At 43.0% G+C, this 20,684-nt stretch overlaps 1 protein-coding gene across 1 annotated transcript; it reads right to left on the bottom strand.

The window, feature by feature from the left end:
• Positions 1 to 3,542: 3,542 nt before the first annotated feature.
• On the bottom strand, positions 3,543 to 18,091 carry HAPSTR1 (HUWE1 associated protein modifying stress responses). The gene is made up of 4 exons (XM_061993335.1): positions 17,669 to 18,091; positions 16,666 to 16,746; positions 12,368 to 12,643; positions 3,543 to 6,991 (listed from the first exon to the last, which is right to left on the bottom strand). The coding sequence occupies exons 1-4, from the start codon at positions 17,886 to 17,888 to the stop codon at positions 6,747 to 6,749; spliced, it is 822 nt and encodes a 273-aa protein (XP_061849319.1). The 5' UTR covers positions 17,889 to 18,091; the 3' UTR covers positions 3,543 to 6,746.
• Between the last annotated feature and the right edge of the window lie 2,593 nt (positions 18,092 to 20,684).

Genomic DNA, 20,684 nt, shown 5'->3' with positions numbered 1-20,684 from the left:
CATTTGGGACCAGTTTCTCCTTTGCAGGGCTGCATATCTGTAGGTTAAGAAGTAGCAATTTTGATAGAACAGCTTTTAAGCTTCTGGAAGAGTGTATGTCCCACAGGAGAAAAATCCTAAGCTGTCATCAGTGGTTAGTGGCTATTTGAGCAGCAGGTGTTAATTGGCAGTAAGGACACCAGTGTTGTCGACTCCTCTTATGGATAAAACTGAATCAAGGACAGTATATAGTGAATCCCAGACTAATTCAGGTGGAAGGGAGCCCAGGAGGTTACCTGGTCCAACCTCTGCTCAAAGCAGGTCTAAGAGCAGGATGCTCTGGGCTGTATCCTTTGGAGTACCAAATCTCTCCAGGGGATGAGGGCCCCACAATCTCTGTACAACCAGAGATTCTGTCCATTTAAAAGGAACACCTCACATATCACATACGAGCACTTGCCAGAAATATCTCCATGTTCAGACATGCTGCATTCAGCACAGGGAGTGTTACTTGTGTAAAAGAGGTCAGAAAGGGCCACAGGCACAAATAGGAGGAAGAAAACTAGATGCAGACATGGCTTGTGGGTATATGCTTTAAGAAAGACCAAATCAGCCTGAAAACTAACTCTGAAGGAACTCTTAGGCCTTGTTGTGTTGAAACTTTCATGACAGACCCAAGTTATTAGGATTTAAATATGCTGAACTCAATTCCCCAGAAAATTTCCGTGTGGGAAAGATATTCTCATAGGTTGGGAAATGCATACAGGCCTAAAGAAGTCTTAATTTTGGCAAGACTCCATCCAAAGCTGTCACAGAGCAAGCACAGGCAGTCAAATCAGTTCTTAATAAACAATCTAATGCCCCGAGAGAGTTGCACCACTGCACTGTCATCTGGCAGAGCCTCTGCAGCTACAGCATTCGTAGCACCTTCAGCAGTTTCCTACTCCAAAAACTACAATCACTTCAATCATAAAGACTTTAAAATTCCTTTTAGCAGAGAGAAACACCTTCAGTGATTCACGTTAGTGACAACGGAACCTCCAGGAAGAGGAAAAGCACCTGCCTACCATGGCAGGTCACAGGTGCTCTTCTACAGGATGTTATTTAAACACAGCTATGAGAGCAGACTTGGCTGTGTGAGCCTTTCTAGTAGAAAGGTTTAAGATGAAAGAAATGCATTCCTTCACCAAGATGAACAATGGGATTACTGGCAGGATATTCAATGTAAGACTCTAGAAAATAGTCCTCCTTATCCCAGAAGTCCACTCACCTCAAAGTGCAATCCACATTTTTCTGTTGGTGCTTTTAGAAAGATCAGGAAAATAGGCTTAGAAAACTTTCCTTGAAGACAGCATTAGTTATCTTCAGCTCTGCTTTGTGAAAGACACACAGGGCACCATCACTGTTGACAGCTTGTGGCAAAACATTCCCCAGAGCTTTAAAGTCTCCATTATAGCCAAGAAAGCACAGGAGGTATTTTTCAAAATAACAGTTTCAAGACTGGCCTAAAACATTCCAAAGATGACAAAACTTTAGTGGTTTAGAAAGTTGTCTAAAGATATTGATTTGCAGAGAGTTAAATGCTATAGACAACCAGAGTTAACAACTCTATTATTACTCAAAACAGGTGTTTTCTCCCCATTTTCCACTTGGAAACTACATGATACATAAGTAAGACTCAAGGAATTCAAAACAAGAAAGATTCAAACAGTTATCAGTGTAAAATCAAGGTATGTCTTCATAAAGCAATCAATGCTAACCTTGGTACTTTTGATCATGGACCACAGCCAGTGAGCTGCAGCACAGGGCTGTACGGGCAGGAGCTGGCAGCGACCCTACCGCCAAGCTCCAGCAGAACCTTGAGCAACATTCTTTGTATATCTGGTTTAAACACAAATATTTCATATCCCCTGCTTCAATATTTTGTAAAAAGGAAACTAGATGTACAAGATACCAGAATAATTCTCATGGCTTGAGTTTGAGCTGGAGAAGTATCATGAGTTTCTTTAAATCTACACCATGATACAAATGACCTCACCATTGTGTTTCCTGCATAACTTGCTGGTATCACAGAATCTTAAGGGTTGGAAGGGATCTTGAGAGATCATCCAGTCCAACCCCCCTGTCAGAGCAGGATCACCTAGAGTAGGTCACACAGGAACTCATCCAGGTGGGTTTGGAACCAATTTCACCTTTAAAGTTGATATTAAAATGGTGAAATATTAAGAGTAGTCTTAGGTGCCACCTTAAATTGTTCTGTATTTTTACACTAACATTTTCCACAAACCATAGTATATGTTCAACAAACTCACAGCTGATTCCCTCAAGGTTATACTCTTGTGCATTTCTCCCTCAGATCCCACCTTCCAATAAAAATACAGCTCTGTGTACAATCCCAGTGTCCACAACCCACACAGCTATCACTCGAGCAGCACGAGTGCTCAGAACAGGCACACGGGAAATGCTGTAATACCATTACCTACTGAGAAGCACATAGCCTCCAGGTCTCTCCAAACACAGGTCACGGTGCTTCCCAGCTACACACAAGTCACTTTGGTTGAGCTTTGTGAGCTCAAGACACATTTAGTTCACATTTTAGTTTAGAGACAGTCTGACAGGGGCCCAGTGAGAGGACAGCAGAAATCACCCATTGACTACAAAGCCACGTCACAAGATCCTAAGAGGGCATTTACAAGCCCCAGACTATCCTCAGGAGTTGTATGTAGAGTCAAGGAAAGCTCTAGAACAGGCACAACTCCTGACATGTGCCAGTGGCTCCCTCCTGACCTTAAAGCACCAGAGGCTCTGGAAGGAGAAAGCCACAAGGCCTTGTGGGTACCCCAGGCAGCCACAACAGCCCCACCTGGTACAGTGAACTCAGTGGAACAAGTCAGGTGTGCATTCCTTATTCCTGCCAAAATATTACTTAGCTCTAGGCTAACAGTTGATAGGTGCTGATTTTTTCAGAAGTCACTCAAGAACACTGTCCAAATCCTCACTGGAACATTTCACTGGCTAGAAATGTTACCATTAAAAAACATTTATGTTCAACTTAAGAGCTCCTGTGAAATACAGCTTTTCTTCATAATGATAGTCAAAGACCTGCTGACACAACAAGTGGAAAGTAGTTTGCAGGTTTAGGGACATCCCAAATAAAGCTGGAAAAGCTTCTAATGAAAGCACCTAACTTCCCTCAGGTCCCAAAGAGCCTTTTGCAAGAGATGGGAAAGCTCTAGTATTAGAGTCAACGCCACCTAACTTTCTAAAGAGGTTTGAAGTGGTACACTTTAAGATGCTTTTCCTAGGTGTTAGTGATGTCAAACTCTGCAAACACCTTGTACAAGTGTAACAGCACATCCCCCATCCTTTTTATCTTTGTTAGTGCATAAAAGAAAGCTCTTAAGGGTAGCTGGACTGGACAGTTGCCAACAAACCGCCTTCCTAAAGAGGAATCCTACTCTGCAGAACCAAGTAAGCCTGTCAGCTCACACTAGCCCTACTTTGGTTTACAGATGGACTGTATCATTCAGAAATTTAAAAGAACTACAAAGCAGCCTGAGCAGTTGTATTTAAAATTTTATTAGGTTTATTATGCCTTAAAGAGTTTCTATTACTCCAGCTGGGTAAACCACATTTGAGAGTAAGTTTAACTGCAGGACTTCAGTTTCAGCCAAAATCATTTTTGCATTACTTTACTGTAATATAGATTTCAATTTAACATTTAAAACTTACTTCATTAATAAGCAAGCCAAGCTCAGTAGCTTCAGTGCAGGATGTACTTTATGTAACTTGCCGCACATTCATGTTAAGATTCGATGTACATGGAGAAGAGAACGGTCAACTATACGATTCAGAGGAGAAAGCAAAAGTGAGCACCATTGTTTGTTTGTTTGTTTTAAACCAAACTAAAACAGTTCTCAATTCAGTGTTTCTTACAGAAAAATCAACTTGCTTCTGGCTCCAGGAGCTACAGTTTGGAGAACAGCTCAATGCTATTTCCAGAGTGTCAATTTCCTACACTGGCACAAGAAATAGTCTTCAAAGCAACAGGTACTGAACAGGTTTTATTTTTTTAAGGAACAATCTTTTCTCCTTGTGTTTAACAGATGAACACATGCATTTTTTTTTTTTTGATCCTTCTGGCAGAGGTTAACAAAGAACAAATGACAGTTGGGCTAAACAAGAAACAAATCCAAAAGTTACCAAATATTTAAGGTACAAGCAAAAGAACATTAATGCAATCAGTTTAATACCTAAGCCTGCTTGCTTTCAAAATGGCACAAATTAAGTAAAAAGCCAGACAAATTTTGGTTTAGACTGTACTAGACTGAATTAATGCTTCAAAGCATTAAACATGATTTGTGTCACTGCAAGGAACAGAAGTAATTTAAACAGGCTCTGTATATTTGGGATAGACCAGAAGCACTGTTACAGTCCAGTCTGGATGTGCAGAACTGATACCAATATGCTGTTACCTTTACCACAACAGTGAAGTGTTAGATGTCACAGAGCACAAGCATCTTAGTTGTACAAGGCAGTGAATGAATAGAAAGAAAAGCTGAAGAATGGTTCTCCCAAGTCCTTTTCTATTCAGGACTACAGATTCCTCTTTTGGAACAGGAAAGTGCCTCTGCCTAATAAATACTAACAGATTTACTTAAAGATACCTTCTTCCACGTCTTTGTTGAAAATGCAGTCTCCAAATGAAAACTAGCCTTATGCAGTATTAATATCTTACATAAAATAAGTCTTATGAATCATAGTTAATAGCAGTAACTGAAATCAATGTATACCAAGTCGACAGGTGATGTGCAAGTTCAGCTATGTAACACAGGTGAGGGTTTTGAACAGTTACCATCTTGCTTTGGACAGTTTTTACACTTGTCCCATGAACTACAAAACCTCTAGCTACAGTATTGTGCAACTGTTGACATCTTCAAGAGCTCTTTGATGCAAGAAATTTGACGGAAGCACCACAAAGCAAGGAAATCACGCTCTCAGTAGAGAATCTTTAATTCTGAGGAATTAACAGATCATTGCTGTCTTGCCTCAACTACAAGAACACCAAGGAGAGGACATCAGGGTAGAAAGGAGTGAAACTGCAGTGAAGTCTGCCTCAGACAAGGAAGATGATACCCAAAAAAAAACCCAACTCTAAAAGCGTGTAAGCGAAAAGTCCTGAAGAGCTGTGTATTCACATGGAGCTCAAGGTGCCTTAACATAGCTAGACCACCACATTCTAGTGTTGTGAATCTAGCCTAGTTGCACTTCATCCCAGAGCCAGCCTATGCTTCCAGTTAAAGTACGCATACCACCTCACCCCTTCCCAACTTGCAGGTTTTGAGCTCTTTGTTTTCTTATTCCTCCTGTATTATCTCTTTCCTAGGCAGGGACTTGGAGGCCCTAAAAGCCAGAGTCCTCTGCCAAAGACTTACTGCATCTCCATGTAAAAATAGTCATGACACTGAGACAGACACTTATCCTTCCCCAGTCAGAAATGGGAATGGAGAAGGATAATGTAAACTAGTTCAGTTTTAGATTATGTTTAAGTTATGGCAGCCAGAGTTCAATCCTATGAATGTAAGCTCAACACAAAAAGAAAGCCATTTATCCTAATTCATCCTTACAGCATGTTTATCCAGAGCTTTATAATCAATTTCCAGTTTTAAATTATTTCCTTAGCACTACACAGAACCTGCATGTCACTCCCTCCTGAAGGAGACGGCGTCACACAGAATCTTATTTAAGTTAGTCCAAGTTTCCACATGCGACCAGAAGTCTTACTTGTTAGAACACACCCCTCTTCCAACTATTCCCCCTCATTCCCTCTCCTCCCACCCCTCCCCAGCATTGGGCAATTACTTCACAAGAAATGCAAAAATGGGTATGGGTGTACACAAAACCTACCCTTCACTAATACTGAACAGAAAAGCCTATTTTCCAATTACAGGACATCTTCCTCTAAATTTAGGTCAGCACTGGTGCAGTCTGCACTGTGTATGATTACCACAAGGATAATACCAATAAGTACATATATTTTCTCAAACTGGTTTAAAAGCCTATTAAGTTAATTGGGGAAAAAAGTTTAATATTGCTACTTCAGAGCACTAAAACACACAAAGTGAATCCAATAAAGATCCTTGTATTGATTCAATATTAAGTATTAATTGTATGACCATCATAGCACCTCTTTACATTATCACACAACCACCAGAATTATCAACTGCTTTTAAAACTAAAAAGGGTACAGTCCAATATTTATAACTTGCACACTGTTACTATATAGAAACTAGGTGCATGGTACAGTGCTGCAAAAATGGAAGCCTGCAGTTTTGACAAAGATGCCAAGTCATGTTGTAGACAATTTCAGTCAAACCGGCAATACTGTTTAAGCAAATACTCAACACAGCAGGAAATAAAAGGACAAAAAAGCATTCTATAACCAAATAAACATCTGAAATTTCCTTTCCCTTTAATAATACAAGTAAGGTCACTTTTAGCCTTGGAACAGATACATGTTCGCCTATGATGAACTTGCTAACTTAACTACTACACAATATCTGATGTCCTCTGCTAAGAATATAGTTTAAGAAAGCTGCAGTTACAAGAGGCATCTAATGTAATATCTAAAACTTACTTATGGCAATTATTGAATTAATTTGTTTTTAACAGTGAATATGGAAAGATGGCCTGATGTTTCCTTTTCAATAGTACTCTGAGGATCAAGTGGCTTTCAAGCAGCATGGTGGGTTTGAAATTTTTGCAGTTTAGATCATTCTGTTGCGTTTATGAGTTGGTGAGTCTGTAATGACATCGCCACATTGGGCTGAGGTACGCTTCCTAGTTCCACCATTGTCCAAGTGGAGTGCCATTTCTTCTGATATGAAAGTGTTCAAATCAACATCATGGAGTCCATTTCTCCTTCGACTAGCATTGGAGCCACTGCTCACGTGAGTGGGCGAGCCTGGGGTACTTGAACGAACACTTATACTCGCCATTGCACCACTAAGACCTAGGGGGGAAAAAGAGAAAGTATTTAGGTCAAACAGTTCAGAAAGTTCGTTTCCCACGTGTGGCAGAAGGGATGACACTTCTGACATCTAGAGATATGTTAAAGGCGTTTCATCCTATTACTTGTACCACATTTATGTCTAGATCACACCTTCCCAGATGTTAGTCCATACAACAATCCAGCTAGAGCTACTTTTTTGACATGGAAAGCAAGCACATACACCAGGTTCTAACAGCACACTATGGCAAGTGCCACAAGTGTGACATGCTATTCAAAATACTCGGACAGACTACTTCAATGTAACACCTTCACACTACACCAGCAGCTACAGAGTGAAAATCCCTTATCAAACACCTCCCAGGTTACCTGTCTTGTCTTGTTTCAAACACCATCACCCTGTTCCCTTCCACACCTTCAGTCACTGCAGTATCACAGCAGATCTCAGACAGGTATGTACCACAGGTAGTTTTTAAACACAAGCTTTATTTCATGGCAGCTGCTATTAGCTGACACATTGGGAATATCATAATTCAGAAGAGTACAAATAAGCCATGTGAGACCATATGACAATCCCCTCAGAATTTGCTATTGACAGATCTGATCTAAACCACTGTCAGAGGTACCCTGCAATTATTTTGGTTTGCATTCAGGTTATAAATAAAACATCTAATTCAAACCAATGTTTTTCCTTGTAGAAAACCAAGGTCATAAACAAGAAAACCATGAAGTTTATACTAAAGTATTTTGTCTTCAGTAGTGTTACTATTAGAGCTTTGCAAAAGTAGGCATTGCAAAACATGTTTATTAAGGGCTAGTACATAAAAGCCTAACAATTCTTAATTTGTAATTCTGGCTATATTTGTAGATAAACAGGAACTTTGAGAACACAAGCATCTTCATAACTGCTTCAAATCTGAGTATTATTAGGGAACTACAAAACACTTGTTCACTTCAGAAATAAACTACCAAAGCAAAAGTCACTCAGGAAGATGAACAGCAGAATAAGACCTACATATGTATATTTTTCTATCAGTAAGAACAAGCAAATGTTAAGCTGTCCAGAAAGATTTGTCTCTGTAACCTTCAAAATCTGGAGCTCTCAGAGGTTCTCTCGAGCCTCAAATACTCTATACCTGTGTCTATATACCTTGTGTGTGCAAAGCCATTTAATACACATCTTCACATATGGTCAAGCAGGCTGCCAGAAGTCACATGCTGCCAAGTAAAGCCTAACAAAGCCCTATGAACTGCTGACAAACCAAATAAGTCTGCTCTTCATAGAGCCTCTGGAGCTACTAAATCAGTAGTCAGAAGCCTCAATTAGAAGCTAAATTCTAAACTCATCTGCAGCCATGACAGGTCAAAAGACAAGTCAGGATAGAACAGGCCAACTCTTGTACATTGGAATGAACATTTAAAGCTTAGATCAACAGCACAGGATATACTTTTAAATAGATTGGGCATTATGCAGTCACCAGTATAAACAGTCACTAACCACCAATGCTTTTCTTAGAGCTTTGGCTTACAGCTCTAAGTGGTATCCAACTCAATTCAGAAGCATAGCCTGAAGTCTGATAGAGACCCCAGCTTTCATTAATACTAAAATCATCTTCCCTTCACAATGGCAGAAAGTATTTCAACAGCAGAAGTTGTTTCAGTGAAAAGATAATTCAGGAACAACATTTGTTGCCATACTCCCAGGATTAAGGTCAAGCTTAAATTCAAAACTGTGAAAAGAGGTTCCTATACACCTACCAAAGAAAGTAAAGCAGCTAATTGACAACAGATGTGGAATCAAACAGCCAATAACTTTACACCAACATGCACAACTGAGACACATAAATCTGAATTAAGACATCAGCAAGTTTAACTTCAGGCACAACATACATCAGAAAAAGCACCAATTCACCCTGTACATTTAAACTGGAAGGAGTTTAACAGTGCACACAAGGTGACATTGTTTCAAATCCAAATTGCCTGCATAGATCTTCCCATCACTATTCCAAGCAAAACTGCTATGAATATACAAGTTCAGTGTTGTTACATCTACTGAGAGCCAACAGTTTATACCACTTATGAATCATTATACAACCCATAACCAAATAAACAGTATACTGAAGTTTTATCATGACATCTTTTCATTATGTCTAGTGCTCACATAAGGAGACAAATTATTCTAAACAAACTCCAGAACTGACCTGTGATATCAAAAATGTATTTTCCAAAAACTATGTTTTAAAGTAAAGCCTTTTCAAGTAACTAGCCCTTCTTTAAAATAGTCACAAGAGTCAGAATTAAAAGATGCATCTGTAATACTACAACACATTGTCACAGTTTACAAACTGTGTCTCAAACAGGCACAGACTTTCCAACAGCATTCAGGAGATACTTAAAACACTTCAACCAAACTTGGTGTCAAAGACATAAGAATAGTTTCAAATTACTTTCTACAAAGATAGGAGTACAAGAATATTGCATCATAACATGGCCTTCCAGTTGTAGTTTAATCTTGCATCTCATAAAGGTATTTAATACTGAACTAATGAGTAACAGTCATTACTGAGTACACCGAGACAGTGACAATCCCAGATCAGTTCCTGGCAGTTAACCATGTTACATAGCACTACAAGTCCAAGAGAGCAGAACTGTCAAACAAAACATTCAGCTCACAGTTTAGGATTAGGTAATCAAGTTAACATTGAAGAGTCAGAAAAGAAATGCAAGACAACTCTAAGACAACCTACAATGCACTTGAAAAGATTTTCTGTTGACAGAGGAAGCACCTTTCAGAGGCTGATCCACAGTTCATTTTCATGTTCATTTTAAGCTCATTTTAACTTTCTTGAAAAGTTGCCATAATGCAAAGACGAACTCCCAGAAAAGCCATTTATTGCAAATTATTTAATTTTTCAGTAGACTCAGAAAACTTTTAAATCAGTAAAGCAATCAATAATATACTAGGAAGTAGGAAGATGACATTGTTAGCAATGTCATTTCACAGCCTCAAAGTTCCATACTGTGATTAACATGACCTAACCACATGCACATCAGTTTTGTCTGTACAACAGCACAGAAACCTAAACAGCTACTGAAGTGTCTTCAATTCTTTCACCATCTCACAACCACTTCTGAAGCCTTTCACTGCTTTCTACAGGAGACATTTGCATTTACTTGAGGCCTTTAAGACTATTACAGGGCTATAGCATTACGATGTTTACACATATATTAGTACCTTTCTGAGAAGCAAGCCATTAACTCTGCTTTCTCAAAGCTTTATTTGGTATCATAGCTATTCCTGCCTCACTAAGGGGTCTTGCACAGAGCAAAGTTTTAGCATTATCTCTCAAATTCAACCTGTCCATGTTAACAGAGAAATACCTCATTTCCACAGGAAGCCTCAAAACAAAGCCTCACTCCTTCACACAACAGTCCAAAACCCTCATAAACCCTTAGTCCTAAACACTTGCCGAGTCTGCTACACTCTATCATAGCTCTACAGAGGATATTAATTTACACACACCTGAAAACCCTACAGAGGTCTCAAAATTAAAGCAGAGTTCTAAGAGAAGCCCTATGATAAACATGAGAATGTAAACACAACTTCTTTAATGCTAAACAAAGATGAGGGAGAAGCTGAAGGAATGCAGATATTGTAGGCAACCACCTAAAAAGAGGTGAGGCCAAATACAAGCCTAGTCACCAAAGGATTAGCACAAAAGCATTTGTGTCAGACCAGATTGAAACTGATATCAGAACCTAATCTAGAAGCTGACTGACATGTAATCTTGTCAACCAGCTGATGAAGAGGAAGAGTGCATTTCTAGTCCCTGCACTGCCAGTACAGAGCAGAGAACTCCCTATGGTACTCACAACACTATATTAGGTTATGCCATATAAAAAACTTCGTATCTCATGGTTCAGATTCCCATGCTATATAGAGAAGCAACTTCCATTACCCACCTCTATACAAAGCAGATGCTAAGAAACAATACAAGGACATGGAAAGAACCACATTACTAACAAAAACACCTCTGAGCTTACTCTGCTTAAGAACTCACCCTACTGAAAGGAGTTTACCTACTTCGCTTTCATGGAAGAGGCCTTTATAGCTGAAGCCAACTGCACACCAGATTCAACTAGTTTCAGAAAACAAGACTTCAGTGTGCTTGTCCTATATGCAAGAGACAGCTTGTGCAGTTCTCGTGAAATTAAATTTTTACTTATTGAACAAGCAATACTGGTGGCACAGAATTCTCTAGCCAGTTTCCAATATGAGAAGTTGTCAAAAACTACATGACCAGGTGGAAGCACACTTGATTTAAATGGCAACAGAGCAGCAAGCAGTTAGGCTGTCACATAGACAGTAACAATGTCTGGCTCATGTATCTTTAAAAAACACCACAGCATAACAGAAGAAAAAATTGCATTTCAGGAATTCACTCAAATTAACTCCTTAATTCCATCTGGTTGACACTTCTAGATCACTTGATTTTCGCTTGACTTTTAGAATGGCCACTACTTATAAGATATAAGATAAGTATATAAGATAACTATTACCCTTTAGAAACTTAGAAGGCATGAACACCACAGGTGAAGTGCTTTCAATTCACTTCATGAGCAACTTAAAACATTTTTCTTTATCACTCGCTAGGTTCTGACCCAATATAGAATAAGCTACTGAATATTCCTACTTAAAAAGCAGAAGAGATACAGGACTAATGTCATCATTGATGGCAAGGAGTGAAACTCAATACAACATTGGAAGACACTGAAGTCTGAAGGTGAGCTAGAACCAAGTTCTGACAGTGGTTCATTGTGATGATGTGCAAGTCAAGAATTCTTTCCATGAGTTCCATGGTATTTTAAGCAGAACTCTAGACTATATTATGCAGTGCATAACAAGAGTTCTAGAGTGAGGTAAGGTAATCCTCCTAAGACAGAAGCTTCAGACGTCATTCCCTCTCTAACCCCACAAAAAGTTGAGTTATTTGTTACTATCCAAACCTTAATATTTAATCAGTTGCTAATACAGTCGAATCATTTTCCAATAGTTCTGTTTACTTGAGCACTGGTACAAATACCAAATCTTCATGCTTCAAAACCTATCATGAGTTGATACTTAATTGTGTTCACAGCTGTTGAGTATTACAGATCCAACCCTCATTTTTATACATTACTTTTTCCACATTCAAAATGTACGACTATGCAACTTTAGTAGGCAACATGCCTTACACATGCAAAAAGGTGAATGAAGGAGATACTCTCAGCTAGAACATCAGGCACATGACAGACATCAACAATGGCCATGAGCCAGACATGCTTTAAAGAACCCCCAGCCAATTTTAACCAAGCAGTATTGAATAAAATTACTGTTACCATGCAGAGCTATGGCTTCACGGAAGGGTTGCAAATCAGTCTCTACAGATGAGTTCGTTTCTGTTGAAGTAGCTCGGTTAGGGGATACTACAGTCAGTCTTGGGGGAGCTCTAGAATTTCTTGGAGGAGGAACTTTTCCACATAGGAAGCTGATCAAGTCTTCTCTATGAATAGTTCTTCTGCGTTTTTTAACCCAAGCTAACACATCCTTATTCCGACGCTGATAGCCAATCTGAATTCCTACATCAAAGCTTCGCTGATGGACATCCACACTTTCTGCAAGAAGAGAGAAAAGAGTTTTCTTAGTGATACAGACAGAGCAAGGTATAGTATGGCACATCAATGATACAGCTTCTTGTCAACCATAGGAAAGAAATAGGTTTTCTACAGGCTATTGTAACATGGGACCAAACTAGCTGTAACAAATCAGCTAGCACTGAAGATGAATCCTGTTAAAGCCAAATGGTATTAGCTGTATCAGCCAAAAAGTCAGAAAGTCAACAGCAACTCAAGCACCACCTAAACACTTACTATACTTCAAGTCAACATTATAGCACTGTTTAGAAAATCATACTGTATCAACAAAAAAAAAAAAAGCCACTCTGAGCTTGTCAGTCTGAGGAAGGTGCTTCAATTAACAGACAATGCACTTTAAGAAATACTTGAAGCACGTCAATACAGTCAGGAAACCCCACATTGAAAAAAAAGGGTAACTGCTATTCTTGCTCCTGATAGGCAAGGAATTTTCAGACAACTCAGATTTCTTTAGAGTCCTTCCAGTTCCATCAAAATTTCAGTTGCAAAGGAGGCCATAGTTTTGAAATTAGTTAGAATACAGATGTCCTCAATGCCTTTCAATTAGGCAACATCCTATTTAAAGGAAGCCTAAGAAAGTTTCCTTCCCCATTTAAGATCACTTTGCAAATTTTATATGCAGAAGCTTTAAACATATGATTTGCAGTTAATCCTACTACAAACTGCAATTTCATTCTCCACTGATGTAATGGATCACCTGTGCAGACCAGTTACAACTGTGCCTCCAAGAAATTCTTAAATGCCTCATAATACATTGTTTTCAAACTTCAGTAAGTACCTTCCTGGATACTACTTGTAAATGAGTGAGTTTCAGACAATAACAGGTGGGACAAATCCTAGTCTCTACACAATTATGCTCACTTTGTCATAGATTCAGTATTAGAGCTTTGCCAACAGCTATTTCAGTTTCAGGAAAATTACTGCTGCATTGCTCATGCTCCATTACATACAACAAAATATCCACTCCAATTTAACAAACTATGGAAATCAAGTAAATCTGTCAGAGCTGAGCAAAACAGATTTTATATTCTTGCTTTACTAAATTCAATATAAAAGCCATTTGTCCAGAACACTATTGAGATCTAGGAACAGTTGTCCAAGATTTTGCTTTACAGGTAAACAGTGACACACAATCTAGTTCTCATACTCGAACAAAAAAATAAATACCATTAAACATTATTCTTAGGCTTATATTCTCAGGCACCACTGCAAGGTCCACAAAAGACTATAGTAATAAAAAGTAGCACTTATATCACCACCCACTAAGAAAGAATAAAGAAAAACATCTCAAATTGATCACAGTTAAATATTGGGGCTACAGAGGTATATATATAGAGAGTACAGTTAACAGTTACTTTTATGAACGTTAAGAGTGTCTTGCTTGTGTTGCTTTGTAATCAACACTAGACTTACAAATGCTAATTCCTGTGAAAGCAATGGCAACATGACAGATTATTCCTCCAGCCATTTTATATTCTGCAGCAGCTTTGACTCCAATGCATTCAGAGCTACCCAGGCACCTCAGAGCCAATTGGGAAACTGACAATATTCCTTGAATCACTTCCTGAAATAAGAGTCCTTCAGAGAGGTGAGGAGCCCAGCTTTATGTCAATAACGTGCTTTCCTTGTATACAAGAATGCTGCTTTACAGAGGACTAACTAGGAACTAGTTCTGAGGTCAAGCACACTGATTGCTGATGTAGCCTGGACAAATTTCAAGCATCATTACCCTGGCAAAGATTAGGGGTTTATGGTAAAAGCTCCAAGTATATTGTTTACAAAGTTAAGCTGGCAAAATACAAGCAGCCAAGTTGCATACATTCTGAAATTATCAAGTCAAAACTAACACTAAACAAAGATTCAGCTTTTTTTTTCTTCCAATAAAAACAAGGTAAATTGAACTTCCATTCTTATTAGGCCCAAGACCTAAACCCCTACATCTCATGCTTTCATTTCTTTAGTACAATCTGGAAGATAATCAAATGCAGCCTCTATCAGCAGCACCAATCAGAAATTTATGATCTAAGATCTCACCAGTGTGATGTGATATTAAATTATTTTCTGAAAAAATGCTGACATTCAAGGAACTGTGGCATGCTCCTTGTACACTACTCCTCATGTAGCTCTGGCTAAAGAGAATTTTGACGCTTAAAAAAACACCAAACATTTATCAGAAGAGAAACCAGCTAAGGCAAGAGGCAGTTTGTGGTGTGGTAAACTGAACACCAAGTACTTCTCCAGTGTTTTGACAGAGTCCTCTCCAAAACACAAACATTACTGAGTAAAACAACAGGAGATTTTTCTCACACAAAGAGTCATCTTCAACACTAAGGAAAGAAAATTCACATTAGAAGACTCCAACTTGCCTGATACACTCATGTCTAGCTGGTTCTACTTCTACTCTCAAGAAGTTTCTACCCACTTGGAAGTTAAAACTGAAAGATGGTAGTTCTGATGAACTGAGTTACTTCAGCATTTAAAAGACATGCTTGAATAAAAGATTTGTTTCACGTGCCACTTTTTGAAGAATCACACATGATTAAAGACAGCTTCCACTTAGTTTCTAGCTTCCCCAATCACCACACACATACTCCTCTGCTAACAATACTATTGCAGGAAGAAAAAAACTGAGCTCATTTCCCCTATGGCACAAGTTATCAAATGATTTAAACCAAAATAAACAGTCTAAGTCTTTGTAGGAAAGATGCTGTATAGGAGAGCAACACAACTTGTAAAAAAACCCAACTATAATTATTCCAGACAATTTATTAACACTACCCACTGCTACTGTAGCACCACATTCAAGTGACTAGTGCCCCTGAGCATGTTCTAGTGACCCACTCCCTGAGGCCAACACTTACCCTGCTGCATGTGATGTGCTGCCCCTTTGTATGACCTATGACACATACACAACATTCAGATGCACTTTCTTCAAGTCCCCAGCAATGAGGGCCACACATCTACATTTCCTCCTTCCTCTGTGCACATCTGTCAAACTCTCATCAGCCATCATAAACATGGTACCCAGTTCAACTGCTTAAAGTAAATCCAAAACAGGAAAACTGGAGACAAGTGAAAGAATGTGCACATAGAACCATAGATAATGCTGCACAGGCCAGGAAAAAACCTGTACTCCACAACTCACAAAAGCAAAAAAGTCAGAAAAACAGCAATTTGGAACTTTAAAGTTTCTTCCTTCCTAGAAAGGGAAGAAAGACAATGGGAATTACACTGTGCCAATTTAAGCCTCCACTGATGTAGATATCATTGTTGTACAATCTTTGAAAACCTATAAACCACTGAATGATTCTTCTGCAGACAAGAATCCTTGTGACAAAGCAAAGAGAAGCAGAGTTCAGAAACACACTAAAACAGCACAGCATGTAGAGTGCACTCTTATCAAAGTTCTGGCTAACACTTCTTTCTTACAGCCACCCTGGACACAGTCATTATGACATTCTAGTGCTTAAAATAAACTGGGAGGCTTACTTAAGAAGCTTCAACTGACACAAGAAGATAAAACTTTGTCACATAACATCTATGGAGATTTTTACAAACACTAAATCCAACCTATATGTCACTGGAAACATCCATGTGTTATACCCATACCCCAATATTTTATATGCCGTGAAACGCACAAAATGCAGGAAATCTAAGGACGGCTTAGACAAGTCATGGCACTCTTCTCCTGAATTCAAGAGAGTAAGCCAGAACGTCCTTTTTCAAGGATCTCCAAGTAAAATATCTTTTAAGTTATTACTCACTGACATGAGGCAACAGAAAAGATTCAGCTACCGTCAGCTAGAGCAGCCCAGGGAAAACTTGCAAGATTCAGGAAGCAGTCTCGAGTTAGATTTTATCAGGGTGAATAAGAGACATTAACAGGCCCTGCTTATGAGTAAGCCGGGGCAGAAGGCAGACTGGAGCCCGGCTCGTCAGGGAGGGCTGCTGGGACAGTGAGCAGGGGGAGGACAGCCCCTTACCTTTGTAGAGGTTGGTGACCGCAGTGGCAGCGTTCTGGAAGGGGACCCAGAGGGAGAGCCCCGGCTGCTGGCACACCCGGTCTGCAGGGAGGGAAGGACACACGCTGTTTATTTTGGAGTCACCAACTCCGAACGGCCATGTTAGGTTTCGCCATTTTGTTCCACCTTCCGAAGGCAACTCGGGACCAAGGCCGACAAGGGCGGTCCGGCGGCGGCCCGGTCCCGGGCTGCGGGCGCAGCAGCCCCGGCCCAGCGGGGGATCGCCCTGCCCGGCCCCCACCCGCAGCCCCCGCCGCACAATGGGGCCGGCCCCTCACTTCGCCATTTTGTCGGAGCCTCTTCCCTGGGCTGGGCGTCGGGAGCCGCCGCCGGCAGGGCCGGGCTTCCCCCACCCTCCCCGCCTCCGGAGCCCGCCGCTCCCCCGGCACTCTCGGGGCTCCCCCCCTCCGCCAACCGGGACCCACCGGCTCGGGCCCCCGCCGCGGCCGCTCTCCGCCGTGGTGCCCCGTCTGCACGGGCCAGCTGGGCCCCAGCGGCCGCGCGCCCGAGCCGACCCCTCCGCCCGCTGAAGGGAGGGGGCAGCCAGGCCAGGCCGGGCCTAAGAGAGGCGAGAGCGGGCCCAGCGGCTCCGCCGGGCCAGGCCGCTCCGCTGGAGGCTGCGAAGGGCGATGTCTGGGCAGCGGCGGCGGTTCCCCCTCACGCCATTTTGTTTTCCCGTCTACCTCTATGGACGGGCGCGGAGCCCCCGGGCCGGAAGCCCGCTCCTCCCCCTGCCCCGGCCTGTATCGCTGCCACAGCCCCTTTGTGACACCGTGGCCGCGTTCCCACCTCACCGCCGGCGGCTCCGTGTCAGCCCCAGGCCTCGACGGCCGCTCTCCTCCCCACCCTTCATGTCTGGCCCCAGACTGGGCCCTGAGCTCAGCGCCTTGGGGCTCCAACGCCAGCCCCCACCCCCCTCAGCAGTACCCCTCCGCCCCGCCGCCCCCCTCCCCGCGGCTCTCACCCTTGTAGAGCTGCGCCACGGCGGTGGCCGAGTTCTGAAACAGGTGCCAGAGCTTCTGCTGCTTATGCTCGGGCTGCGCCGCCGCCTCGTCCTGCAGCTCCGGGGCCAGCGCCTCCTCCTGCTCGGCCTCGGCCAGACACTGCCGCTCCCACTTGCTGAACCAGTGCTCGGGCCCGTGCTCCTGGATCTCCGCCTCGCCCTCCTCTTTCTTATCCTCCATCCTCCAGCCGGCTCCGCGTCCCTCCCTGCAGCCGCTCAGGCCCGGCTCCGCTCGCACAGCCGCGCTCGCGTCCCGTCCGCGGCTGGCCCGGCCCTACCTCACCCCCATGCTCGCGGGCCCGGCCCGCCCGTCTGCCGGCTCCAAACACACTGAGCGCCGGCGCCGCCCCGAGCGCAGTAAAAGCCGCCGGAGACGCCTGGGAAGCCGCCACCGCCCCGCGACCGCCCCCCGCCACGCCACTGGCCGCCGCCGCCCCGGGACCCGCGTTTGAACGGCGGCGCCGGCGCGGATTGGACAGCGCGCACGCCCGTCAGGCGGCACGGGCCGGGGGGCGGGGCCCGGCCGCGAGGTGCGCTCCGGCGTCACACTCCCCGCGCAGGCGGCGGCGGGGCGCAGGCGCGGGGGCTCCCCCGCCGCCCTCGGCGCCGCCCGGCTCCGCCCCCTGGCGTGAGGCGCCGGGCCCGAGGCGGCTCCGCCCCCCGCTGCCCTCCCCCGCCGCCGGGTCGCGGCCGGAGCCCCGCCGGGGCCGGGGCGGGGCTGCCGCCCGGGCGCTGGGGCCTTCCGCGGGCGAAGGACGGCGCTGCCGCGCCTGGGGCTCCCCGCTCCGCAGCCCGCGGGGTGACGGGCGGTCGCTGAGCTGGGCCACGCCGCTCGCCGATGGGGCGGGCGGGGTGGCTGCCGAGGCCCGGCCTGAGGCCAAGGTTGGAGCAGGAGCCGCGGCCAGGCCCGGGGGAAGATGGCTGCCGCGGAGGGCAGAACAGTGTCAGCCGGGAGCATTGTGCCGGCCATTTCAATCCTTGCAGTCCTTTTTTCCCCTGCCATTTATTGTTTGCCACTTGTGGTGTATTTGCACTGTACCAGGCAAAACTCTTTAACAAGCAGTAAGACAGATACCATTGCTTGCTTGCACATGTTTAATGCGCTCACTTGACCTCACCATCTTAACAAATGCTGCTGTGAAAATCATCTTCCTAACGACTCCAAGCCACAGGGCTCCTTTCGGTCAAAGCAGAAGCTCCTTGTGGCCAGAGCATAAGCCAGGCCATGAGCAGCATAAGCCAGGCCATGAGCTCCTCGAGTTTGCCTGCCCATCATCTGTAAAAACATAGCCACGTGTCAGACCAGCTCTTCGTATCAAGCTGTTGTTACACATAGCCTGGTGTACTCAACCTGCTTAGGACCACTGGGTGTTACAAATGCTCCCAAGCTTCAAGAGCTATTTCCTCTTCTGTTGACTGTCTATTTTATTTATCCATACTTGGATCTTCATACAACTTCCTAAAACACACAGGAATTTAAGCTTCAATTGTAGTATCCTTAACAGTTGGAAAAGACCTTTAAGATCATTGAGTGCAACCAGTCACCTCACAATGCCAACCCCACCACTAAACCATATCCCTTAGCACCTCATAGAGTCAAAGAATGGTAGGGATTGGAAGAGACTTTTAGACATCATCTGTTCCAACCCCCCTGCAGAAGTAGGTTCACCTAGACCAGGTTGCATAGGAACATGTCCAGGCGGGTCTTTCGAATAGCTCCAGTAATGGGTATTCCAGCACCTCCCTGGCCAGCCTGTTCCAATGCTTCGTAACCCACTCGGTGACAAAGTTCTTCCTAATGTCCAATCTAAACTTCTCCTGGCGCAACTTAAATCCATTTTCTCGTGTTCTATCATTCGTTACTGGAGAGAAGAGATCGACCTCTGCCTCACTACAACTCCTCTTCAAGTAGTTGCAGAGAGTGATCACGTCTCCCCTCAGCCTCTTCTTCTCCAGGCTAAACATTCCCAACTCCCTCAGTCTCATAAGACCTGTTCTGTAGACCCTATCTATGTAATCATGTGTAATAAGGAGATGGTATGAGGAAATTGTTAGAATAATTGGAGGGCTTTTATCTCTAAGGATAACTGAAGCACAAGGGGAGGTTTAGTTTGGACATTAGGAAGAACTTTTTCCCTGAGAGGGTTGTCAGACATTGTCCCAGGCTTCCCAGGGAGCTGGTGGATTTCCTCATCCCTGGAGATATTTAAAAGCTGTGTAGCTGAGGTGCTGAGGGACATGGGTTAGTGGTGGCAGTGTGAGGTTGGTGGTTAGACTTGATCTTAAAAGTCTTTTCCAACCAAAATGATTCTATGATTCTATGAAAACTAAAGCTGCAGGCTGCTGTATTTCCTAGACCACTGACACTAACTACTAGGGACCTCTTGCCTGTGGGCTATGCTGTGGCATTCCACGTGAGTACAAAGGGTGAGAATATCTGTACCTCTGTACACAGGTTCTTCAACTGAAGTTGAGGCATTGGCTTTTCCATATATATATATATATATATATATCATAATACTAATGCATACACACAGAGGCATGGATATTCTGTTCCTTTCTAGGTAAAGCTCAGTCCAGTCCTTGCTTGGTACTATCAACTTCAGCAGGTTTACTATCAGTCCCACGTACAAGTGACTGGGCTGTTACGAATGTACAGAGAGAGCATGGAAAAGAAAGCAATGTTTTTTTAAAAAAGGTGTTGATAATAAATTAAAATTAGTTTTTTAATTGGATATTAATCAGTAGGCCAAGAAGCACATATTGTAGCAGAAGGTGGACTTTTCTCCTGTGCAACTGTTTTAAGGAGAACAAAGAACAGAAGAAGAAACCATCTTCTCTATTGAACAGGACTTCTTAGAAACTACCTACAACCTGGAAATGTTCATTCCTTATGTTCTTAAAATATTGAAAGGCATCAAATGGGAATGTGTGATGGGATTGTATTCAACTACTTCTCCAACAAATAGGGCATTTA

The sequence above is a fragment of the Colius striatus genome, chromosome 3 (assembly GCF_028858725.1).
Source record: "Colius striatus isolate bColStr4 chromosome 3, bColStr4.1.hap1, whole genome shotgun sequence".
Classification (NCBI taxonomy): domain Eukaryota; kingdom Metazoa; phylum Chordata; class Aves; order Coliiformes; family Coliidae; genus Colius; species Colius striatus.
Note: the sequence above shows the minus strand (reverse complement) of the source record. Positions and strands in the feature narration are given on the sequence as shown.

Excerpts from the sequence above, each read along its gene's own strand:
- HAPSTR1 (XM_061993335.1), bottom strand. The coding sequence starts at position 17,888 with ATGGAGGATAAGAAAGAGGAGGGCGAGGCGGAGATCCAGGAGCACGGG. Across the intron at positions 16,747-17,668 it reads CGTGGCGCAGCTCTACAAGG|ACCGGGTGTGCCAGCAGCCG; the intron begins GTGAGAGCCGCG and ends CCCTCCCTGCAG. Across the intron at positions 6,992-12,367 it reads TGAAGCCATAGCTCTGCATG|GTCTTAGTGGTGCAATGGCG; the intron begins GTAACAGTAATT and ends TTTCCCCCCTAG.